At 42.2% G+C, this 24189-nt stretch overlaps 1 protein-coding gene across 1 annotated transcript in view; it reads left to right on the top strand.

Annotated features, from left to right (window-relative positions):
- Window positions 1-13527: 13527 nt before the first annotated feature.
- The window catches only part of SAXO1 (stabilizer of axonemal microtubules 1), a 29286-nt gene continuing 18624 nt past the window's right edge, over window positions 13528-24189 (top strand). Inside the window, exons 1-2 of the mRNA XM_021682438.1 lie at window positions 13528-13604; window positions 14313-14492. Of these exons, the coding sequence (XP_021538113.1) occupies window positions 13528-13604; window positions 14313-14492 (257 nt within the window). The remainder of the gene's footprint in view (window positions 13605-14312; window positions 14493-24189) is intronic.

The following is a 24189-nucleotide window of genomic DNA, read 5'->3' as shown; positions in this document are numbered from 1 at the left end:
TTTCAGTGACAGCCTAGCTGGATATAGTATTCTTGGCTGCATATTTTTCTCTAATTTAGTGCTCTGCATATATCATGCCAGTCCTTTCTGGCCTGCCAGGTCTCTGTGGATAGGTCTGTTGCCAATCTAATGTTTCTACAATTGTAGGTTACATATCTCTTCTCCCGAGCTGCTTTCAGGATTTTCTCTTTGTCTCTGAGACATGTAAATTTTACTATTAGATGTCGGGGTGTTGACCTATTTTTATTGGTTTTGAGAGGGGTTCTCTGTGCCTCCTGGATTTTGATGCCTGTTTCCTTCCCCAGATTAGGAAGTTCTCTGCTATAATTTGCTCCAGTATACCTTCTACCCCTCTTTCTTTCTTCTTCTGGGATCCCAATTATTTAATGTTGTTTCGTCTTACGGTATCAGTTATCTCTCGAATTCTGCCTTCGTGATCTGGTAGTTGTTTATCTCTCTTTTTTCTCAGCTTCTTTATTTTCCATCATTTGGTCTTCTATATCACTGATTCTTTCTTCTGCCTCATTTATCCTAGCAGTTAGAGCCTCCATTTTTTATTGCACCTCATTAATAACCTTTTTGATTTCGACTTGGTTAGATTTTAGTTCTTTTATTTCTCCAGGAAGGGTTTCTCTAATATCTTCCATGCTTTTTTCAAGCCCAGCTAGTATCTTTAAAGTTGTCATTCTGAACTCTAGTTCCGACATCTTACTAATGTCTGTATTGATTAGGTCCCTGGCAGTCAGTACTGCCTCTTGTTCTTTTTTTTGAGGTGATTTTTTCCGTCTTGTCATTTTGTCCAGAGGAGAACAGATGAATGAGAGAACAAAATGATAACAGGGTAACAACGTCCCCAGAAAATATACACTAAACAAATCAGAAGAGACCTGAAACTGGGGGGGGGGGGGGGGAAGAAAGGGAAAGGAAAAAGAAACGAAAAAGAAAAAGGTAAAAACAAACAAAAACAAAACAAAACAAAAAACAGAATATGGTCAAATATGATCAGGTTGGTGCATAGATCAGTGCCACACACTAGATTTTGGGCGTATTTTGGTCTTTTAGAAGAAAGTGCCTCCCAAAATTTTAAAGAGAGAACAGCTTATATATATATATATATATATATATATATATATATATATATGCCAAAAATAAGGGTAACTACTATGAAGGGATAGAATATGACTCTAAAAATGAAAAAATAAAATATCTTTTTTAAAAAAGGGATTGATAAGATGTTGGTTGAAAAAGGGAAAAAGAAAAATTCAGAAAAAAGTTAAAAAAAATTAACTTTGAAAGACTAAAGAATCATGGGAAAAAAGCCGTGAATTCTATGTGCAGTATTCCCCTAGCGCTGGAGTTATGCTGTTCTCATTGATGGGTAAACTTGGTCTTGGCTGGCTGTTCTTGCTGATCTTCTGGGGGAGGGGCCTGTTGCCGTGGTTCCCAAATGTCTTTGCCGGAGGCGGAATTGCCCCGCCCATGCCGGCTCTGGGCTAAATAATCTGCTCGGGTTTGCTCTTGGGAGCTTTTGTTCCCTGCAAGCATTCGGTACAGCTTTGGAGGCCGAGAGTGAAAGTGACGGCCTCCCAATCTCTGCCCAGAGGAGCCGAGAACTCGGGGCCCCGCTCCTCAGTGCGCCCCCAGAGAAAAGCAGTCAGTTGCTCCCGTCTCCCTGGGCTCTGGCCGCACCCTGTGCTCACCCGGCCTGTGACCGAGCGTTTCTATCCTGGCACCTGACTTGGTGCGGAGTCTTCAAACCCAGCAGATCCCTGTGGTGCGCTCCCACACCGCTCCTCCTGGGGGAGGAAGGGGAGTCTCCCGGATCTGCCGCTTGTTGGGTCCCTGCTGGAGGAGCAGGGGCCCGACTGTGCCGCGGATCACGGTTTATGGCAACCCCGAGCTGAGAGCCTGCATCTCGGCTCCGTCTCTGCAGCCGGCTTCCCCGCTCCGATCCCTGGGAGCTCTGCCACACTCAGGCACCCCCGGTCTTTCTGTGACCCCGAGGGTCCTGAGACCACACTGTCCCACGAGGGTTCCACCCCCCGCTTAGCCACCGGAGTGACGTCCCTCAGCGGAGCCAACTTCTAAAAGTTCCGATTTTGTGCTCCGAGGCTCTGTCACTTGCCAGAAGTGGCCGACAGAGGCCCCTCCCCCGCCGTCTATCCTCCTGAATATCGCCTCAGATTCACTTCTCCTCACGTCCTACCTTCCAGAAAGTGGTCGCTTTTCTGTTCAGAGAGTTGTTGCTACTTTCTTCAATCTCCTGTTGAGTTTGTAAGTGTTCAGAATGGTTTGATCCCTATCCAGCTGAATTCCTGGGACCAGACGAAATCAGGTCTCCTTGTCCTCCGCCATCTTGTTCCCCAAGGTCAGAATTTTAAAGAGTATTTAGAATTGTATGTATTTGTTGGTTTGTTTCAGAATAGTTTCAGGGCCCTTGGGAAAGAGGAGCATATCCTGCCTTGGAAGATTCTGAGTGTAGTGAAGGGGAAGGGGCAGGTCTAAGAACTGCCAAATACCTGCCTAGCAGCCAGGAAACAGGTATTTAGTACAGGCTAGCACCCCCTGAAACCACACAGTATATGGCCATGATTAAGGGCGCAGGCTTTGGAATCAGGCAGAAGATCTGGGCTTTTCGTCCTGATTTCATTGCAGTCTGGTTATGTGGCCTTGAGCAAAATAGCACCTCCTATGTCTCAGTTTCATGTTTATAAAATGGGCATAATAGTGTCTTGCTTGTAGCATTGCTGTGAGGATTAGATGGAATAACATATAAAACTCTTAGCCCATGTGGTGGATAGTAATTGCTCAATAAACAGCTTATTAATTTCAGACTGCTTGCCTTGGACTGGGCTAGGCATTTTATGTCCAGTATTTGATTTAATCCACACAATCCTACTAAGTAGAAATTGTCTACAGATCTGGAAGAAATTGAAGCTCAGAAGAGTTAACTAAGGAAGAAAAATTCCTGAACATTACACAAGCAGTCAGTGACAGAGCTAAAATTGGAAACCAGATCTTCCTGCCTCCAGAGTCCCTTTCTGCCACTTGCACTGCCTCCCAGAGTGAAAGAGAGCCTTCTTCACTGCCCACACCAGGCTAAGCTTGGGAGTGGGGGGAGTCTGGAACACCATGATAGAGGCAAGAGAAGTCATTGATATCCATAGATGCTATATTGTTTACAAAGAGGTTATGATCTAAAAGAGGATTAGGAGTTTCTTTGCTTGAGAAGTCCTAAGTTAGAGTACACTGGCCATTATCCATGCTGCTTGTTGGTGGCAGGAAGAATTGCCATGCTTTTCATCAGCTTTTTGCCATGATGAACATCTGTGTTTGCAGCCATGAGAACTCTTGACCTGAAAGTTTATGAGTAGATGCCCGTGCAAGGCAGTACAGAACGTGTCCCGAAAGAGGTAGGGACACAGAGCCATGCACACTCAGAGAAGAGAGTGAGTCAAAGCCCCTGACAGTGCAGTGGTATTTTTAGTAGCTTCCTGGTTGTTGTTGTTGGTGGTGGTAGGGACAGCTTTCAAGATGGGCCTTGAAGAAGGAGGAGCATTTTAGGAATGTGGAAGAGGCAGGAAAGAGAGCAGCTCCGGAGAGCATCACAGGTGTGTGGAACTGAAGCTTGGCTCTGTGGAGTGAGAAGTAGGGAAAATTCAATTTTTTCATGTCTCTTAAGGCCTCTGTTTATGTCCCATGAAGGCAGGTCAGAGAGTCTAAGGAGGAGATAAATACGATAACAGTCAAGAAAAATATTTCTAGGTATCTTTTTCTTTCTTCCACCTGCAGGGAAAACCAGTATCCAAGTGCCACCACTGCGTGTGGCTACTGAGCCCTTGAAATGTGGCATTCTTTTTTTTTTTTAAGAGTTTATTTATTTATTTATTTAGAGTGTGCATGTGGGGGTGGGGAGGGAAGGAGGCAGAGGGAGAGGCAGAATCTCAAGCAAACTCTGTGCTGAGTGTGGAGCTTGATGTGGGGCTTGATCTCATGACCCTGAGATGGTGACCTGAGCTGAAATTAGGAGCTGGATGCTTCACTGACTGAGTCACCCAGGTGCCCCGAAATGTGGTATTCCTAATTGAGATGTGCTGTCAATGTAAAACACCTATTGGATTTTGAAGATGTAGTATGAAAGTAAAATATCTTTATTTTTTTATATTGATTATATGTTGAAATGGAATATATTGGATTAAATAAGATATTAAAAATAATTTTACCTGTCTCTTTTTACCATTTTAATGTGGCTCCTAGAACATTTAAATTGATGTGTGTGGCTCTCCTACCTGGCTTGCTTTCTATCTATCAGATGGTGCTATGCTAGAGATACTTGTCATATCTTTAAAGTTCTTTCCTCCATTCTATGGTTCCTTGAGACCTAGATGTCAGGAAATGAATCTGGTCATTCAGATGCAAAAGAGAACTAGATGCTGTCCATGGCTTTGTCATGTATATTGTTCTCTGAGCTTCTGATTTTTTTGTCAGCATTGTAAGGACATTGCATCAGATATTCTCCATGGCTCCTTTTAAAATTTAATTTTTAAAATTCCTTGGTTCTAGCTTGGAGTCAGTGCTCAGAGTCAACTATTATTAACCTTTTCTGTGTTCTTTTTTTTTTTTTAGTTTTTAATTTTATTATGTTAGTCACCATACAATACATCATTAGTTTTTGATGTAGTGATCCACGATCCATTGTTTTCGTATAACACCCAGTGCTCCATGCAGTACGTGCCCTCCTTAATACCCATCAACGGGCTAACCAATCCCCCCTTCCCCTTCCCCTATAGAACCCTGTTTGTTTCTCAGGTCCATAGTCTCTCATGGTTCATCTCTCCCTCCAATTCCCCCTCCCCATTTTTCCCTTCCTTCTCCTAATGTCCTCCATGTTATTCCTTATGTTCCACAAATAAGTGAAACCATATGATAATTGACTTTCTCTGCTTGACTTATTTCGCTTAGCATAATCTCCTCCAGTCCCATCCATGTTGATGTAAAAGTTGGGTATTCATCTTTTCTGATGGCTGAATAATATTCCATTGTATATATGGACCACATCTTCTTTACCCATTCATCTGTTGAAGGGCATCTCGGCTCTTTCCACAGTTTGGCTATTGTGGACATTGCTGCCATGAACATTGGGGTGCATAGGGCCCTTCTTTTCACTACATCTGTGTCTTTGGGGTAAATACCCAGGAGTGCAATTGCTGGGTCATAGGGTAGCTCTATTTTTAAATTTTTGGGGAACCTCCACACTGTTTTCCAAAGTGGCTGTACCAACTTGCATTCCCACCAACAGTCTAAGAGGATTCCTCTTTCTCCACAACCTCTCCAACATTTGTTGTTTCTTTCCCTGTCCATTTTGGCCATTCTAACTGGTGTAAGGTGGTATCTCAGTGTGGTTTTGATTTGGATTTCCCTGATGGCTAATGATGATGAACATTTTTTCATGTGTCTGTTAGCCATTTGTATGTCTTCTTCAGAGAAGTGTCTTTTCATATCTTCTGCCCACTTTTTGACTTGATTATTTGTTTTTTGGGTGTTGAGTTTGAGAAGTTCTTTATAGATCTTGGATACCAGCCCTTTATCTGTAGTGTCATTTGCAAATATCTTCTCCCATTCTGTGGGTTGCCTCTTTGTTTTGTTGACTGTTTCCTTTGCTGTGCAGAAGCTTTTTATCTGATGAAGTCCCAAAAGTTCATTTTGCTTTTGTTTCACTAACTTTTGGAGATGTATCTTGAAAGAAGTTGCTGTGAGTGATGTCAAAGAGGTTACTGCCTATGTTCTCCTCTAGGATTTTGATGGATTCCTGTCTCACATTGAGGTCTTTCATCCACTTGGAGTTTATCTTTGTGAGTGGTGTTAGAGAATGGTCGAGTTTCATTCTTCTGCATGTGGCTGTCCAATTTTCCCAGCACCATTTATTGAAGAGACTGTCTTTTTTCCATTGCATGTTTTTTCCTGCTTTGTCAAAGATTATTTGACCATAGAGTTGAGGGTCCATATCTGGGTTCTCTATTCTGTTCCATTGGTCTGTATGTCTGTTTTTGTGCCAGTACCATGCTGTCTTGGTGATCACTGATTTGTAATATAGCTTGAAATCAGGCAACGTGATGCTCCCAGCTTTGTTTTTCTTTTTCAACATCTCCTTGGCGATTCGTCTTTTCTGATTCCATACAAATTTTAGGATTGTTTGTTCCAGCACTTTGAAAAATGTCATTGGAATTTTGATCGGGATGGCATTGAAGGTATAGATTGCTCCGGGTAGCATAGTCATTTTAGCAATGTTTATTCTTTCGATTCATGAGCATGGAATATTTTTCTATCTTTTTGTGTCTTCTTCAATTTCTTTCATGAGTGTTTTGTAGTTCCTAGAGTATAGATCCCTTATCTCTTTGGTTAGGTTTATTCCGAGGTATCTTATGGTTTTTGGTGCTATTGTAAATGGAATTGTTTCTTTAATTTCTCTTTCTACAGTTGCGTTGTTAGTGTATAAGAAAGCAACTGATTTCTGTGCATTGATTTTATATCCTGCCACATTACTGAATTGCTGTATGAGTTCTAGTAATTTGGGGGTGGAGTCTTTTGGGTTTTCCACATAAAGTATCATGTCATCTGCGAAAAGAGAGAGTTTGACTTCTTCTTTGCCAATTTGAATACCTTTTATTTCTTTTTGTTGTCTGATTGCTGTTGCTAGGACTTCTAGTACTATGTTAAACAACAGTGGTGAGAGTGGGCACCCTTGACGTGTTCCTGATCTTAAGGGAAAGGCTCTCAGCTTTTCCCCATTGAGGATGATATTCACTGTGGGTTTTTCATAGATGGATTTTATGAACTTGAGGAATGTTCCCTCTATCCCTATACTCTGAAGAGTTTTAATCAGGAAGGATGTTGTATTTTGTCAAATGCTTTTTCTGCATCAATTGAGAGGGCCATATGTTCTTCTCCCTCCTCTTATTAATGTGTTCTGTCACATTGATTGATTTGCAAATGTTGAACCACGCTTGCATCCTAGGGATAAATCCCATTTGGTCGTGGTGGATGATCCTTTTAATGTATTGTTGGATCCTATTAGCTAGGATTTTGTTGAGGATTTTGGAATCCATATTCATCAGGGATATCGGTCTGAAATTCTCCTTTTTGATGGGGTCTTTGACTGATTTGGTGATTAAGGTAATGCTGGCCTCATAGAATGAGTTTGGAAGTTTTCCTTCTGTTTCTGTTTTTTGAAACAGCTTCAGTAGAATAGGTATTATTTCTTCTTTGGATGTTTGGTAGAATTCCCCAGGGAATCCATCAGGCCCTGGACTCTTGTTTTTTGGGAGGTTTTTGATCACTGCTTCAATCTTGTTTCTGGTTATTGGCCTATTCAGGTTGTCAATTTCTTACTGTTTCAGTCTTGGCAGCTTATAGGTTTCCAGGAAGGCCTCCATTTCATCCAGATTGCTCGGTTTATTGGCATATAGTTGTTGATAATAATTTCTAATAATTGTTTCTATTTCCTTGTGTTGGTCGTGATTTCTCCCCTTTCATTCATAATTTTATTAATTTGGGTCCTTTCTCTCTTCTTTTGGATAAGTCTGGCCAGTGGTTTATCAATCTTATTAATTCTTTCAAAGAACCAACTTCTAGTTTCGTTGATCTGATCTACTGTGTTTCTGGTTTCTAATTCATTGATCTCTGCTCTAATTTTAATTATTTCTCTTCTAATGCGTGGCTTAGGTGTCATTTGTTGCTTTTTCTCTAGTTCTTTAAGGTGTAGAGTTAGTTGGTGAATTCGGGATTTTTTTATTTTTTTGAGTGAGGCTTGGATGGCTATGTATTTCCCCCTTAGGACTGCCTTTGCAGTATCCCATAGGTTTTGGACCGATGTGTTTTTGTTCTCACTGATTTCCATGAATTGTTTAAGTTCTTCTTTGATTTCTTGGTTCACCCAAACATTCTTGAGCAGAGTGGTCTTTAGCTTCCAAGTGTTTGAATTTCTGCCAAATTTTTTCTTGTGATTGAGTTCCAGTTTTAGGGCATTGTGGTCTGAGAATATGCAGGGAATAATCTCAATCTTTTGGTATCAGTTGAGACCTGATTTGTGACTCAGTGTATGGTCTGTTCTGGAGAAAGTTCCATGTGCGCTCAAGAAGAATGAGTATTCTGTTGTTTTAGGGTGGAATGTTCTGTAAATATCTATGAGGTCCATCTGGTCCAATGTATCATTCAAAGCTCTTGTTTCCTTGTTGATTTTCTGCTTAGATGATCTGTCCATTGCTGAGAGTGAGCATTGAGGTCTCCTACAATTAACGTATTGTTATCAATATGACTCTTTATTTTGGTTAACAGTTGGCTTATGTATATGGCTGCTCCCATGTTGGGGGCATAGATATTTACAATTGTTAGATCTTCTTGTTGGATAGACCCTTTAAGAATGATATAGTGTCCTTCTGTGTCTCTTATTACAGACTTCAGTTTAAAATCTAATTTGTCTGATATAAGAATTGCTACCCCAGCTTTCTTTTGAGGTCCGCTGGCATGGAAGATGGATCTCCATCCCTTCACTTTCAGTCTGGATGAATCTTTAGGTTCAAAATGAGTCTCTTGTAGACAGCATATGGATGGGTCCTGTCTTTTTATCCAATCTGCAACCCTGTGCCGTTTTATGGGAGCATTTAGGCCATTCACGTTGAGAGTGATTATTGAAAGATATGAATTAATTGTCATCATGTTGCCTGTGAAGACATTGTTTTTATACATTGTCCCTGTAAATTTCTGTTGTAGATCACTCTTGGAGTCTTTCTCCTTTTATAGAACCCCCCTTAATATTTCTTGCAGGGCCGGCTTAGTGGTCACATATTCTTTCAACTTCTGCCGGTCGTGGAAGCTCTGCATCTCTCCATCCATTCTAAATGAAAGCCTTGCCAGATAAAGTATTCTTGGCTGCATGTTCTTCTCATTTAGTACTCTGAATATGTCTTGCCAGGCCTTTCTGGCTTGCCAGGTCTCTGTGGATAGGTCTGACGTTATTCTGATGTTCCTCCCTCTGTACGTAAGGAATCTCTTCCCCCTAACTGCCCTTAAGATGGTTTCCTTGGTTCTAAGATTTGCAAGTTTTACTCTTACATGCTGGGGTGTTGGCCTGTTTTCCTTGATCTTAGGAGGGGTCCTCTCTGCTTCTAGGACATGAATGTTTGTTTCATTCCCCAGATTAGGGAAGTTCTCAGCTACGATTTGCTCAAATACATCTTCTAGCCCTCTCTCTCTCTCCACTCCCTCCGGGATTCCAATGATTCTGACATTGGAACGCCTCATGGTGTCACTTATTTCTCTGATTCTATTTTCATGGATTCTGAGTTGTTTTACCCTGGCCTCCTCTTTTCCCTTTTTATCTATTATACTGTCTTCCAGATCGCTTATTCTCTCTTCTGTCTCAGTTACCCTAGCTGTTAGATTATCTAGATTGGATTGGATCTCATTGATAGCATTTTTAAGTTCTGCCAATTCACCTTTTATTTCTGCCCTTAGAGACTCTTATGTTGCCATTAATTGATTTCTCCATTCTAGCCATTGTCTTCACAATTGCTAGCCTGAATTCCATCACTGACATCTTGGTTATATCTGCATCCATTTGTAAATCTGCAGCATAAGTCATAATCTCTGAGTCTTCTGTTTTGGGGGCTCCTCCTCCTAGTCATTCTGTTGATGGGTGTTTGAGGGAATGTATAGAGTCCAAATTATTGACCAGAACCCAAGCAAGATGCACCTGTTTTCTTGGGACCTTAGGGTTGCTGGCCGCTTGTTTTCCCAGCCTGTCTTCTGTGGGAGGGGCCTGCCGCGCTGTTACTCAGGCAACCCTGTTTGGGCGGAGTTGCCCTGCCCCCCTGTGGCAGGGGATGGGCTCAGTGGGAATCAGTCTTTGGGGCTTTTGTTCTCTGGCGCCTTTCCCTGGTGGCTTTCCGCGTCTCTTCCGCGAGTCAGAGCAGAAGAGACCATTTCCAACCCTCTGCCTCAGAGCAGAGAGACCGCAGTCTGTTCTTCAGTGAGCTCTCCAGGCCACACCGTCTCCGTTTCTGTCCAGCTGCTATAAGTGCAGCTGGGTTGTGCGCCCCTCTGCAGCGCTCCCAGTCCTGCCTCCAGGTAGGGGCACTCTCTGCCCTTTGTGCTTCTAAAACCGCCAGCCGCTCCCAGTTCGCGCCCGCTCGCGACTCCGCAGCTCGGGGTTTCCACCCCCGGGGGTTGCAGTTCACCCGTGCGACCCGGCGCACCAGGTTTCCGCCTCGGAGGCTGCAGTTTGCCTGCGCGCGACCCCGCCGGTCTGGTTTTCCACCCCGGGGGCTGCCCTAAAGTTCTCTCCGGCCGCTACCGGTCTGCGAGTCTGTGCCCCATCCGCAGTGTGCGAGGCTGTCACTCACCCGCGGTGTAGGATCCCCACGGCCAGGCTCCCTCCCGCTGCCCTTTATCCTCTGATATCTGCCCGCTGGATCACGGCTCGCCCCTTCGTACCTCAAAACCAACCGCCTGCAATATTCTGTTTGTAGAGATCCAGATCTTCTTCCATCTCAGGCTGGTTTCGTGGGTGCTCAGAGTGGTCTGGTAGTTATCCAGCTCAATTCCGGGGACCAGTTGAAATAGGGTTCCCTACTCCTCCGCCATCTTTCCCCTCCTCCCCTTTTCTGTGTTCTGTTGAAAGGTTTCCACTATTCCCTTTACCAAATATCGGAAAAAGTCAGGATTATTTCCTTTTTCCTGTGGTTCTTTAGTAAATTCTGGAGTGGAAAGACTTTAGAGAGTTCTGGTAAGGACGCCTCCCTCCCCTTTGCCTTCTCTGCCTAGTGGCCCCATCTAGGCTGGTTGGAGTATGCGCTCCCAACAGGATGGCCACGGCAGCTCCTCAGAGGATGCAAGTATCAGAGAGTTTGAAGAAGTCTTCTTTCTTTGGCTCATGACTGTCAGGCTTACTTTATTTTTTATTTTTTAAAGATTTTATTTATTTGACAGAGAGAGACAGAGAGAGAGCACAAGCAGGGGGAGTGGGAGAGGGAGAAGCAGGCTTCTCACTGAGCAGGGAGCCCGATGTGGGGCTCGATCCCAGGACCCTGGGACCATGACCTGAGCCGAAGACAGGCGCTTAATGACTGAGCCACCCAGGTGCCCCCAGGCTTACTTTAAAATACCCCAAACATGGTGATTCCACACACGTTCTTCAATCACTGACTAGGTCTGCTAAAAATTAAGAACTGAAGTGATTTCCCTTTTAGGAAAGGGGTGGGCAGACCAACAAGGAGGAGATAGCATTTTTTAGATATTTTAGATTCTCCTAATTATTTACAAGGAAATCGTCCATAAATATGCTGTCCTTAGGGTATGAGTTTCAGTGTTAAGTACACTTAATAAAAGTTTAGTTGTCCTTTTTCAAAATGTACATTACTGGCATAATGAGGTAGGGTGATAGGGTGGAGATAGGGTGCTTGGTGACTTGAGAGGGATACTTGGGGTTTGGGGTTACAGGTAAGGCAAAGGGGGTGGCTCTAGGAGCAGACAGGTAGTGAAACGTTTACTTCCAAGTAAGAGTCTTTGACACTTCAAAGTGAGATTTTAGTTAACTAGCAACAAGTCAAATAAAATTCCCCGCCCCCCTCGCCGAGATAGATAACATTCCTCTTAAAGGAACATTGGTGTCTGGGTGGAAGCTTGTTGCAATATTGAAATCCCCTCTCATGATACCAATCACAATGTAGTATTTTGCCATGGAATTTATTTTTCTTTAGGAATAAGTCTTTATACTGTAAAGTAAAAAAAAATAACATCATGGAAGGGAGGGCTATATAAAATCAAAGTTTTACTGGTTTGCTAAACAAGGGCACTGGAGAGGGAAAACATTGCTATGCCTGTGGGGTCAATTTTATTGCAAGTGCCTGAATCAAAGTTATTATTAATAAAATCTTGACTTTTTTCTCAGAGTGGGTAAACAAAATAATCGGTGGAGGTATTTTTGGTAGCCGGCAGTTGTTGGCTTTTGATTTGTGGTTTGTAGGAATCCTAAAATGATAGGTTGCTAATTGGTTCAGATTGAAAACTCAGATAATTGGATGGACTGTGAACACAGAAATGGTAATAATATCTAATGTTTACATAGCATGGGGTATGGTTATTTTGTTTACTGTGCAAACACAACAATTACCTCTTGAGTGGACAGAAGATTAAAGCACTCGTCAACTTATGTACCCATGATTAGGGCATATTTTATTAAATATATAAAATGTTAAATACACAATCATCTTTGTCCATGAAATGCCAATAATGTACATTTTGAAAAAGGACAACTAAACTTTTATTAAATGTACTTAACACTGAAACTCATACCCTAAGGACAGCATATTTATGGACGATTTCCTTGTAAATAATTAGGAGAATCTAAAATATTTACCATGAATGAGTAGTACTTTAGTAATAACAAAAATAAAAAGTAGAGGCGCCTGGCTGCCTCAGTTGGTGGAGCCTGCGACTCTTGATCCTTGGGGTTGTGAGTTTGAGCCCCACATTGGGTGTAGAGATTACTTAAAAATCTTAAAAAAAAATAAATGTGGCAAGTTTATGCCATCTTAAGGCTTTTCTGATACACAAACTTATAAAAGAGAAAAAAATCATACAGGGATCTCTCTCTTTTTTTAAAGATTTATTTAGAGACTGAGTATGGGGGGCAGGGAGAGAGAGAGAGGGAGAGAGAGAATCTCAGACTCCCTGCTACGCATGGATGCTTAACTGACTGAGCCACCCAGGTGCCCCACAAATAGGGATCTCTTTAAAGGTACTTGTTAATAGGCAGTGCAAGCCATATGAACCGTACCAGTGTTGATCGTTTTCTCTAGGGCCTGGGAGGTTGAAGAGAAGTATGTAGTAACAACAGTGACAGCAGCAAGTTTTATATAGAAGGTGGAACTTACTAACAACAGGAATAGACAGCATGCTAACTGTTGCCTGGAAAATAGCTCTAGATGAATAGTGATGAATTATCTCTCTGTTTCTCTCCTTCTCTCTCTCCCCCCATGTGGTGCCCCAGAATACTGGGTATTTTCATTTCTCTAATTAAAATCAGTGTAAAAAATGTTTAAAAATATGCCATTCCGTGCTATTCCTCGATAGCAGGAAGTTGGAACTGAAGACAAGGGGTGAAGACAAGGGGTGCCCCAGCTGGGTTATAGGAATTGTATGCGGGCATATGAATAACTGACATACTGTTTAGGTTTTGAAAGCTCCAGCAGCTGCGCTTTGTCCAGCAATAAGTAGAATCATAAGGTTCATTTATTACCATGCGTGTAAAATGGGAAAACTCACCATAAATTATAACTTCAATTTTTAAAAAAAATTTTTCCTTTTTTCTTCTTTCTTTTTTTTTTCAAATTATTTTCTATCATCTATTTGTGTAATGAGGCATCACATTTATTTAATAATTTATTTACGTATTTCATCATTTGTTCCGTAATTGTTTATTGACAGCCTACTATGTACCAGACAGGATAAGGGGCTCCAGCAGTGAGCATGATAGAAAAGGTCCTGAGCTTGATAGATGAGACGGACCATGAAGAAATTCACCAGCAAACCTGCCAATGGAAGCAGTAAGCAATGGGAAAGGCATGCACTGGGATGAGAGATCCTGTGTGCCAGGGCAGGGCTGGTGGGTGTATCTTAGGCAGAAGATAACCAGTGGAAGTCTTTCTATGGAGGCAACAGCTGAGGCGAGACCTGAAACATGAGCCAGACTTTCAATGTGAAACAGGTTCCCGTAGTCAGTGGTGTGTAGCGTACTCAGAACTGATGTGGTTTTGCTCTGCGTGATGCCACTTGTATGGAAAGGTGACATTCTGAGTTGAGCCAGGAACCAGCCAACTAGGAAAGGCTTAGTGCACAGCCCTACAGCACACTGTCAGGTCAGGTGTTGAACCCTAACTGCTGGGTGATCCGGAGACCAGCTGGGAGCATCACTCGAAGGACTTAGGGCCACAACGATTTACCCACTATGGTACCGGACGTATTTCGTATTTAAACAGGCAGTATGGCATCTGTAATGGTTGAATATTGGTCATGCTTTTGTGTAATTTTGTGATTTAAGGAATTTTGATGATTAGCCAATTGCAGTTATACATCATTAAAAAAATTCTATTCACTTCATAGTTTAGTAGAGGAAAGGAAAGTTAAGTTGCTGTTTTCAATGCTGACAGTCTTGATTTTAAAACCTGGGGTCTCATTTTGAGGAGGTGGCATTATCAGACTGGATATGTTGTTTCCAAGAAGGTAACAGACCTAACTTCATGTCTTTTTTATAGGCGGCATCACTGTCCACATCTCCCTACCAAGATTTACGATAAAATAGAGAAACCATGTCTTCTCTCCGAATACACCGAGAACTACCCTCTCTATCACTCTTACCTGCCCAGAGAATCCTTCAAGCCCAAGCTGGAGTACCAGAAAGGGTCCATACCCATGGAAGGCCTGACCACATCAAGGTGAGCACAAGAAGAATAAATATATGAATGCACACAAATAATGTCCAGGGCTAATGTACAATATGAATATAATGTGCAGTCTTAGTGCATCAATGTACAGAGTCAATGTATAGTATCGAAGTCTTTGATGTTAATATACTGTATCTCGGAAAGGAAATCCTACATTTGTTAGCCTGCTCAGTTTTTCCCAACCTCTTCTTACAGAGAAAGAATTGTTACAGCTGGTCTAGGGGTGAGGAAGGCTAAAAGGATCTACATAGCAAAGGGTTGGAGGTTAAGTAACGTATAAAGGGATGACACAGTTGGAGGGGAGAGGGGGATGCTGCTAGAAAGTGAGTGTGGACTTTGACACCTAAGCTCCAGGTCAGCTTGGGCCGCGTAGTGATGGTGATAGTGATGAAAGGAAACTTGATGATACAGAGGGAGCTGTCTAGGAATTATGCCGTGGACTTTGAATTGGGATCCCTTTGAATGTTCTTCAAGAATGAACAAAGACTACAGTTGACCCTTAAACAGCATGGGTTTGAACTGCATGGGTCCATTTACATGTGGATTTTGTTTTTTTCAATACATATAGCACTGTTAATATTTTCTCTTATGATTTTTTTCCTAACTTTTTTCTAGCTTATTTTACTGAAAGAATACAATATATGTAATACATATCACATATAAAATATGTTAATTGACTGTTACTGGTAAGGCTTCTGGTTAACAGTAGGCTATTAGCAGTTTGTTTTTGGGGAGTCAAAAGTTATATGTGGATTTGTGACTGCATTGGAGGTCAGCATCCCTTACCTCTACAATGTTCAAAGGTCAGTGGTATTCCCTTTTAAATTGCTCTTGACCTCCAAACACAGATTCTTTATTTTATTTTATTTTTTTAAAAGATTTTATTTATTTATTTGACAGAGAGAGATAGCGAGAGCAGGAACACAAGCAGGGGGAGCGGGAGAGGGAGAAGCAGGCTCCCTGCAGAGCAGGGAGTCCGATGCGGGGCTCGATCCCAGGACCCTGGAATCATGACCTGAGCCGAAGGCAGACGCCTAACGACTGAGCCACCGAGGCACCCCAAACAAACACAGATTCTTTAGAGAATCGAGTTTTAGAGACTGAGCCACCTGGCTCAGTGTGGTAGGGTTGCAGAGGTATCTATATTGAGAGGGTGGGGAGACTGATCAATTTCAGGTCTGCTCTGCATGTTGCAAGAATCTGCCACTGACAACTTGGTTAGTGACCTCTGGGTGGTGACCTGTGATTGGTGACCCAGTGGAGTAGAAACATCTTTGAGTGCGGTTGAGCAGTGTCCCAGATTGTATACTTAGAGCCCAGATGAGACCTGAAAGAGAGATGCCTTCTCTGCCTCCAACATTCCTCATCCCTACAGGGCAGGATTGCTGGGAGGAGGAGATCACAGAATATGTAAATTAATGCAGCACAGAGCTTGCACATTATAGGACTCAAGACCTGGTAAATTTTCTTCCTATTGCTCCCCCTTTGCTCATAAGTTTGTGCTTTCCTAGTAAAGGTCCCAGATGATTCAGGTGAAGCAGAATAGCTCTAACTCATTCTGCCTCCAGGTTTTCCCCACGATGGGCCTGGATACATCCTCTTTTGAGATTATGACTTGAATCAGATCATCTCTTTTTCTTTCCCCCTTGGCGCAGCCCCCCTGCCCCGAATCAGATCATCTTTATGCTCGACAGATCTCTTATATGATTTGGTTTAAGCACAGTGTTTCTGAGTACTAAAATATATATTTTATGCAACCTTTTTTTTCAACCTATGGCTTATAAAACATTATGAGTTTGGGCTTCATTTTACCAAAAAAACAGCACTCTTAGATTCTAAGAGTCTAAAGACCACTAGAGATATGTACCATTCTCGAGCATTGCTTTTCCTTGTAAGAAACCATGGTCAGTGCTGATGAAGAGTCCTAGGCCTATGTATAAGAGACATGTAATGGGTAGAGAAAGTTGAGAGTAGCATTGAGGAATAGCTTGTAAATATCACACTCAGCCTCTAGGTGCTGGTCTTCTCTTCATACCCAATGTGCAGGAAATTGAGACAGGACAGCTTCAGTTGTTGTTATATTAGGGGTAGGTTTTCTGTCCCAGAAAGGATGCTTTGAGGGTTGGATATTGGAGGTTGCTCTTTATTTGTTGTCCACAAGCTTAGGAGGATGAGGACAAATCCTCTCTCTGCAGCAGGAGCCCTGCCCCATCACCTAGCTCCGAGGTCCCCAGATGGAGCCCCACACACCTTCCTTCCTCCTGATGGTGCTTTTCAAAAACAAAAACTTGCCCTCTGACCTGTCCTCAGTTATCCTTGTCTCATGTCACTAAGAGCCATAAACCTATCACCCAGAAGTTCCCTCTGTCCCTGCCAGAGCCACAGTGACAATATCATTCATGTCAAAATGTGGCCAAAGTGGAGGACTGCAGATACTAAAAGAATTTCCAAAACAAGTTGTTCGTGACCATAAGGGCCTTAAAAGAAAAGGTGGCAGGAGCAAGGTTACCCATGGGAAGGAAGAAGAGCAGAAATGCTTCTTTATGTCCTTCCCCAGAGACAGAACCCAGGGGGGAAATGAGCAGAGGGCATCTCTTCCCTCACCTGTACCTCGAGTTTATCATACCTCAGCCCTATGCCTGCCATGCTGGGCACTAGTTTTCATAGACTGAGAAAAAAACTATGTCTCTCTCAGGATTAATTTTTTTAAGTGAGCTTTTATTGAGATAAATGAACAAAACCCAAGATTTTACCAACCATATTTTCTGAACTGTATAAACTTAGCAGAGACTCTGGCCAGTGTACTAGTATATACAGCACATCATTCCATCTGCAGAAATGTAGAGAAATCATTATCTGAGTGCTTCACCAGAGGCTTCCGGGGGAAGGGATGGGTCAGCCCTGTGTCTGCACATCCCTCTATCTACATGGATTGTCAGTTCTCTGCCCTTCGAACCCTTGTTACCTGAACATCCCACCCACTTCTCTATGTAAAGGGACCCAACTTAGTTTCTGAGATTGGACATGGGGCTGCCACCTGCTGGATGAAAAGTCACGTGGCTCAGGGCTTGGCTGAGTTTGGTGATTAAGTCCAGACACAAAAAACACCTGGTTTCTGGAAAGGTTATCATCCCAGCATGAGGCATGATTACAGCTGCACACAACTCTTACTGACTGTAAATCTTAGGGATTTACAGCAGGTGCCATGAGGGGAGTGCTTGTGATTTTTAGCCCTTCTTACTATGAAGCAGTTTCTTGCAGCCCATGGTGATTTTCTTCTATAGGATCTGCCTTTAGTTCAGATAGACGGGAGATCAATTTGTGCATAAGAGGTTTGCCCTTCAAGCCTCATTTCCCTTTAGGCATGTCACCATGTAAAACACTTGGGCCCCATTCTGGGACATTATTTTGTTAGTTAAGGCAGATTTCTAAGGATGGTGGAATGGATAACCTGAGAGGAAAGAAGTAAGTCTTCAAGATGGTATTACATCTTTATCCTAAGGGGAGTGGGACCATGGGGAGAGTGAACTGGAGGCATAGGAGGGAAGATGGAATAGGGTTCTGACTTGATGGGTTTGGCTCAAGGGCAGGGGGTTGCAAGTTGGTAGCGAGAAGAGCTAAAAGGCATTTGGAATCCTCTTCAAATGCTAGGAAAAAAGCAGGAAAGTTGGTAGTGGGCCTAAGTCTTTCCCTACTCATTGAATTTCACCCATTTTCTTTTTAAATACATACTTCTCTACCCAGAGCTATACCCTTGGGGATATACCTACTCCCCTGCCCTGTAGATTGGGCCCAAGAATTAAGAAGAAATGCCGAAAGACGTCTCAGCATTAGACTTGCCTGGGCAATTTTGGAGCCTTTGATGTTGTGTGTCTTTGATTAAATTTGGGAACATCTTGACCATTATTTCTTCAAGTACTTTTTCTGTCTCTGAGACTCTGTTCATTTCTTTCTGTCAGTCCTTTTTTTCTGTTTATCAAATTGGTAGTTTCTGTTCATCTGTCCTCAAGTTCACAGAGTCTCTCCTCCAGCTCTATTTTGATATTAAGCCCATCCAGTGACTGTCTTATTTCAGATATTGTATTTTTCAGTTTTAGAAGTTACCTTTGATTATTTTTAGATAATTTCTATTTCTCTTAAGAATTTCCTACATTTTATTATGACCTTATTTGCTTTTTATAACTTAGCATAGTTAGAATAGCTGCTTTAAAAATCTTTGTTCGCTAATTGTAATATCTGGGTCTGCTTGAAGTTACCTTCAGGATTATCTTTTTTTTTTTTTTTTCCTTGAGAATGGGTCACATTTTCCTGTATGTATGTCAGTGATTTTAGATTGATCCTGTACATTGTTAAAGTTATATTGTAAAGACTCTGGATATTTTTTTATATTCCTACAAAGAGTTTATTAATATTACTGTTTTTTTTAAGGCAGATAGGAGGTAATTTGATTTGATTCAAAATGTAAACTCTGTGTCTTGGGTGACAGCTCCAATCTCAGTTCAGGTTTTTTTTTTTTTTTTTTTTTTGAGAGCACGCAACCAGGGAGGAGCAGAAGGAAATTTTTTTTTTTAGTTCTGTTATGTTAATCACCATACATTACATCATTAGTTTTTGATGTAGTGTTCCATGATTCATTGTTTGCGTAAAACACCCAGTGCTCCATGCAGAATGTGCCCTCCTCAATACCCATCACCAGGCTAATCCATCCTCCCACCCCCCTCCCCTCTAGAACCCTGTTTGTTTTTCAGAGTCCATCGTCTCTCATGGTTCGTCTACCCCTCCGATTCCCCCCCTTCATTCTTCTCCTCCTGCTATCTTCTTCTTTTTTTTCTTAACATATATTGCATTATTTGTTTCAGAGGTACAGATCTGTGATTCAACAGTCTTGCACAATTCACAGTCTCACCATAGCACATACCCTCCCCAATGTCTATCACCCAGCCACCCCATCCCTCCCACCCCTCCCCCCACTCCAGCAACCCTCAGTTTGTTTCCTGAGATTAAGAATTCCTCATATTAGTGAGGTCATATGATACATGTCTTTCTCTGATTGACTTATTTCTGTCAGCATAACACCCTCCAGTTCCATCCACGTCATTGCAAATGGCAAGATCTCATTCCTTTTGATGGCTGCATAATATTCCATTGTATATATATATACCACATCTTCTTTATCCATTCATCTGTTGATGGACATCTTGGTAGAGCCTCCATTTTTGATTGCACCTCATTAATAGTCTTTTTTATTTCGACTTGGTTAGATTTTAGTTCTTTTATTTCTCCAGGAAGGGTTTCTCTAATATCTTCCATGCTTTTTTCAAGCCCAGCTAATATCTTTAAAGTTGTCATTCTGAACTCTAGTTCAGACATCTTACGAATGTCTGTAAGATGTCCTAGCAGTCAGTGCTGCCTCTTGTTCTTTTTTTTGAGGTGATTTTTTCCATCTTGTAATTTTGTCCAGAGGAGAACAGATGAATGAGAGAACAAAATGGTAACAGGGTAACAATGACCCCAGAAAAATATATGCTAAACAAATCAGAAGAAACCTGAAACCGGGGGAAAAGAAAGGGAAAGAAAGAAGAAAGAAAAAGAAAAAGATAAAAAAAACAGAATATGATCAGATATGATCAGGCTGGTTCATAGATCAGTGCCACACAGTAGATTTTGGGTGTATTTTGGTCTGTTAGAAGAAAGTGCCTCCCAAAATTTTAAAGAAGGAAAAATTTATATATGTACAAAAATAAGGGTTAATATGATGAAGGGATGGAATATGACTGTAAAGATGAAAATTATAAAAGATTTTATAAAAGGTATTGATAAGAAGTTGGTTGAAAACAGAAGAGGATTTAAAAAAAAAAAAAGGGAGAGAATGTGATCAGGCAGGTGACTAGAACAAAGCCATACACTAGAGATTTAGGGTATATTTTGGTCTGTTAGAAGAAACTGTATCCCAAAATTTTAAAGAGAGAACTATATATATATATACATATACCAAAAATAAGGTTAACTACTCTGAAGGGATAGAATATGATTCTAAAAATGAAAAATGAAACAGATTTTTTAAAAAAGGGATTGATAAGATATTGGTTGAAAAAGGGAAAAAGAAAATTTCAAAAAAAAAGAAAAAGAAAGAAAAGAAAATTAAAAAAATTAACTTTGAAATACTAAAGAATCATGGGGAAAAAGCCATGGATTCTATGTGCTGTATTCCCCTAGCGCTGGAGTTCCGCCATTCTCATTGATCGGTAAACTTGGTCTTGGCTGGCTGTTCTTGCTGATCTTCTGGGGGAGGGGCCTGTAGCCGTGGTTCCCAAATGTCTTTGCCGGAGGCAGAATTGCCCCGCCCTTGCCCAGTCCAGGCTAAGTAATCTGCTCGGGTTTGCTCTTGGGAGCTTTTGTTCCCTGCAAGCTTTCCGTACAGCTTTGGAGGTGGAGAGTGAAAATGGCGGCCTCCCAATCTCCGCCCGGGAGGAGCCAAGAACTCGGGACCCCACTCCTCAGTGCACCCCCAGAGAAAAGCAGTCAGTCACTCCTGTCTCCCGGGTCTCCGGCTGTACTCAGTGCTCACCTGGCCTGTGACTGAGCGTTTCTATCTCTGGTGCACGACCCCGGGTGGAGTCTCCAAACCCAGCAGATCCCTGCGGTGCACTCCTGCGCCGCTCCTCCCAGGGGAGGAAGGGGAGTCACCTTGGATCTGCCTCTTGTTGGGTCCCTGCTGGAGGAGGAGTGGCCCGACTGTGCCGAGGAGAGGGAGAATCTTAAGCAGGAGGGGCTCGATCTCTTGATCCTGAGATCATGACCTGAGCTGAAATCAAGAGTCGGACACTTAACTGACTGAGCCACCCAGGCGCCCCATTAGTTCAGTTCTTTATCTTTAGTGAGGTTGCTTGTGAAGTCAGCAGGAGACCTGGGTCCAGTTTATGTACAGAAGCCAGAGCTTCCTGTCTTGGGTTTTCTCCTTTCCAGGATTTCTTCCTTACTTTCCAGCACCTGTGGTTGCCTCAAACTTGGTCCTCTGGTTCTTCAGTCAAATATGGGAGGTCTTCTGTTTACTTACAGCTTCTTGGCTTGGTGCAGACTGGAGCCTGCCTTCAGACTGGAAGCTTTGGGAAAAACAAAGATCCCACTACAAAATGGAAACTTACACAGAGGCTCATGCAGTACCATTCCGTTCTTCTACCTGTTGGCTTTGCTCCAGAATATGCCTATCTTGGTCGCTCTTTAGTGCTCACAGCTAGTTCTTCATATTTTTGTGCAGAGCCTATGTGAAGTGGTGACAGATGTTAGCTTCAGCTTTTGTGGGCATTGAGGAGATGAGAGAGTAGGGCAGGAGACAGATACTGTGTAACTTGAATCCTGGAGGCTGGTCCTTAGAATCCTGTCTGTCACAGCATAGGCAAGGAGGGCTCAGTGTGTCCTTATCAGGATCAGGGGCATGAATCAAGCCCTGTGAATCTGCCTCATGGTCTATCTCAGTGTGCAGGGCTGGGCTCCCAGCCTGCCCGTGATGACATAATGGTTTTCTTAGAGGTTGCCTTTTACCCTGGGAAATGTTAGAATTATGTGTGGAAGGCGTGAAATCAAATCAACTGACAAAGAGCCAAACCCTGTAGTGGATATTGAGAGAAAGGACAAATCATGAGGAGGAGAATCACAGAAATCAAGGGGAGAGTGTTCAAAAGTTGAGTCAGAGTATGGATGCTTACAGGATGTTCAGGAGGATAACAGTCTGAAGAGCAATGACTGGATTTGGAAACCTGGTGGGACTTGGGGGTTCTGGGTTAGAGCGAAGGGTTAGCAGAACCTGATTGGATGGGGGGAGTGTGAGTGGGAGGCGAGGGAGGCAAGTCTCTGTGTAGTCAACGCTTCCTGGAAGAGAGAGGGTAGGGGAGTGGATGCCAGTGAGGGTTGTGTCACTTTATTTTTTTTCCTTTAAAGTTGGGAAAAACTGAAGAATGTTTACTGAGAGAAAGGAGCTGGTAGGAGAAAAAGGTTAACTCACATACTAGTATATGGACCACTTCCTGAGAAACAGGGGATTTAGGATAAGGGTGAAGAGATTGGCTTTGGGCAAGAGGAGCAACTCTTTTTAAAATGGGTTCCATTTATAATGCAGTACAATATGGTGACTAACATAACATAATAAAAAAAAATGAAAAAAAAAAGGGTTCCATTTAACTGATTAATTGGACACACTAACAAGTACTGAAGTTTTTGGGGATAAACATCAATAGGTTAAAAAAAAGTATTACATGGTTTCTTTATCACAATGAAAATCGCCAAGGCTCAGGACCCTTGTTGGACCTTACGATATTTCTTCCTTTGTCGGACTCCGGTCAAACATCTTTCTTTAGCTTTGCCTAACGATTGGAAGTCAAGTTGTTATGATTGTCCCAGCAGGGCCACTTTAACCTTTGCTTAACTTGGAGTTTAACTCTCTTGGCCTTCCATACTATATAATTTTTTATGGCTATGCACCTAAAAAAGACTTAACATCTTTGACCAATTTTTTTCTTGGTTCATAGTCTCAAGGGGCACAGGCACTAGGTAGGGAATGTAACACAGGAAGAAAGGGATGTTCTTTTTTTTTTTTTTTAAAGATTTTATTTATTTATTTGACAGAGACACAGCGAGAGAGGGAACACTAACAGGGGGAGTGGGAGAGGGAGAAGCAGGCTCCCCTATGAGCAAGGAGCCCGATGGGATCACGACCTGAGCCAAAGGCAGATGCTTAACGACTGAGCCACCCAGGCGCCCCAGAAAGGGATGTGTTCTTACTAAATTTGAGCAATTTCTGGGAAGAAGAAAATACTTTTCTCTTACATGACCTTAAAAGCTGTTAGATTATGTGAGACTGGGGACATGTAGTTATGTTGTGGTTAATGGTAGATTTCAGTGACTGTCCTCAACGTAAAAACATAATGAGGAAACACATATATTCTGATCAAATTCACTCTTTTTTAAATTTAAATTCAATTAGACACCATATAGTAAATTATTAGTTTCAGATGTAATGTTCAATTATTCATCAGTTGCATATAACCCCCAGTCTTGATCAAATTCACTCTTCAGCCACAGTAAATACTTTTGGGCGGGGTATAAGTGAATTACACTTTAAACTTAAAACTTTGCCACTCTTCAGAAGTAGATCACTCCCCCACCCCCAACTCCTGCAAAGATCCTTTGCTTAGTTATAGCTGATCAGTAAATACAACCCTAGGTGTACTTTCACAAAGAAACTTGAATTTTGTACCAGAGAAGGAGATTCAGTTAACATTTTCATTCCCTAAATATGGTGAGCAAGGATTTTGCTGTATCAGTTTTTGTCTTTGAGTAACCAACTTCAGGATAGCTCATGAGCTGGTGAGTTTGGTTGGCATTTATCTGTTCTTTTCCTGTGGAAACAGCAGGAAATAAAGGCATTAAGCACGTTTTCATTGTCATTGAGCTTGGTGGCCCTTGAAGGAAGGTTCTGACAGCCTCTCTGAGGGGGGAGTTGGTTCCCTAACTAAAATAATGGCAGAAGAGGATGTCTCTGTGTGAAGGGTGCCAAAACATGGCGGGCCTGTGACTGGAAATCACTCCTGGCTGCTTTGGGGTTGGGAGTGCTCCATGGGCAGCTTGGACATTCAGCTCTGTTCTTCTTTGCTTGCCCTAGATATCTCTTGCTACTCCTTCTTGCAAATGA

The sequence above is a fragment of the Neomonachus schauinslandi genome, chromosome 13 (genome assembly GCF_002201575.2).
Source record: "Neomonachus schauinslandi chromosome 13, ASM220157v2, whole genome shotgun sequence".
Taxonomy (NCBI): Eukaryota; Metazoa; Chordata; class Mammalia; order Carnivora; family Phocidae; genus Neomonachus; species Neomonachus schauinslandi.
The sequence above is the reverse complement of the archived record's forward strand: the minus strand, read 5'-3'. Positions and strand labels throughout refer to the sequence as shown.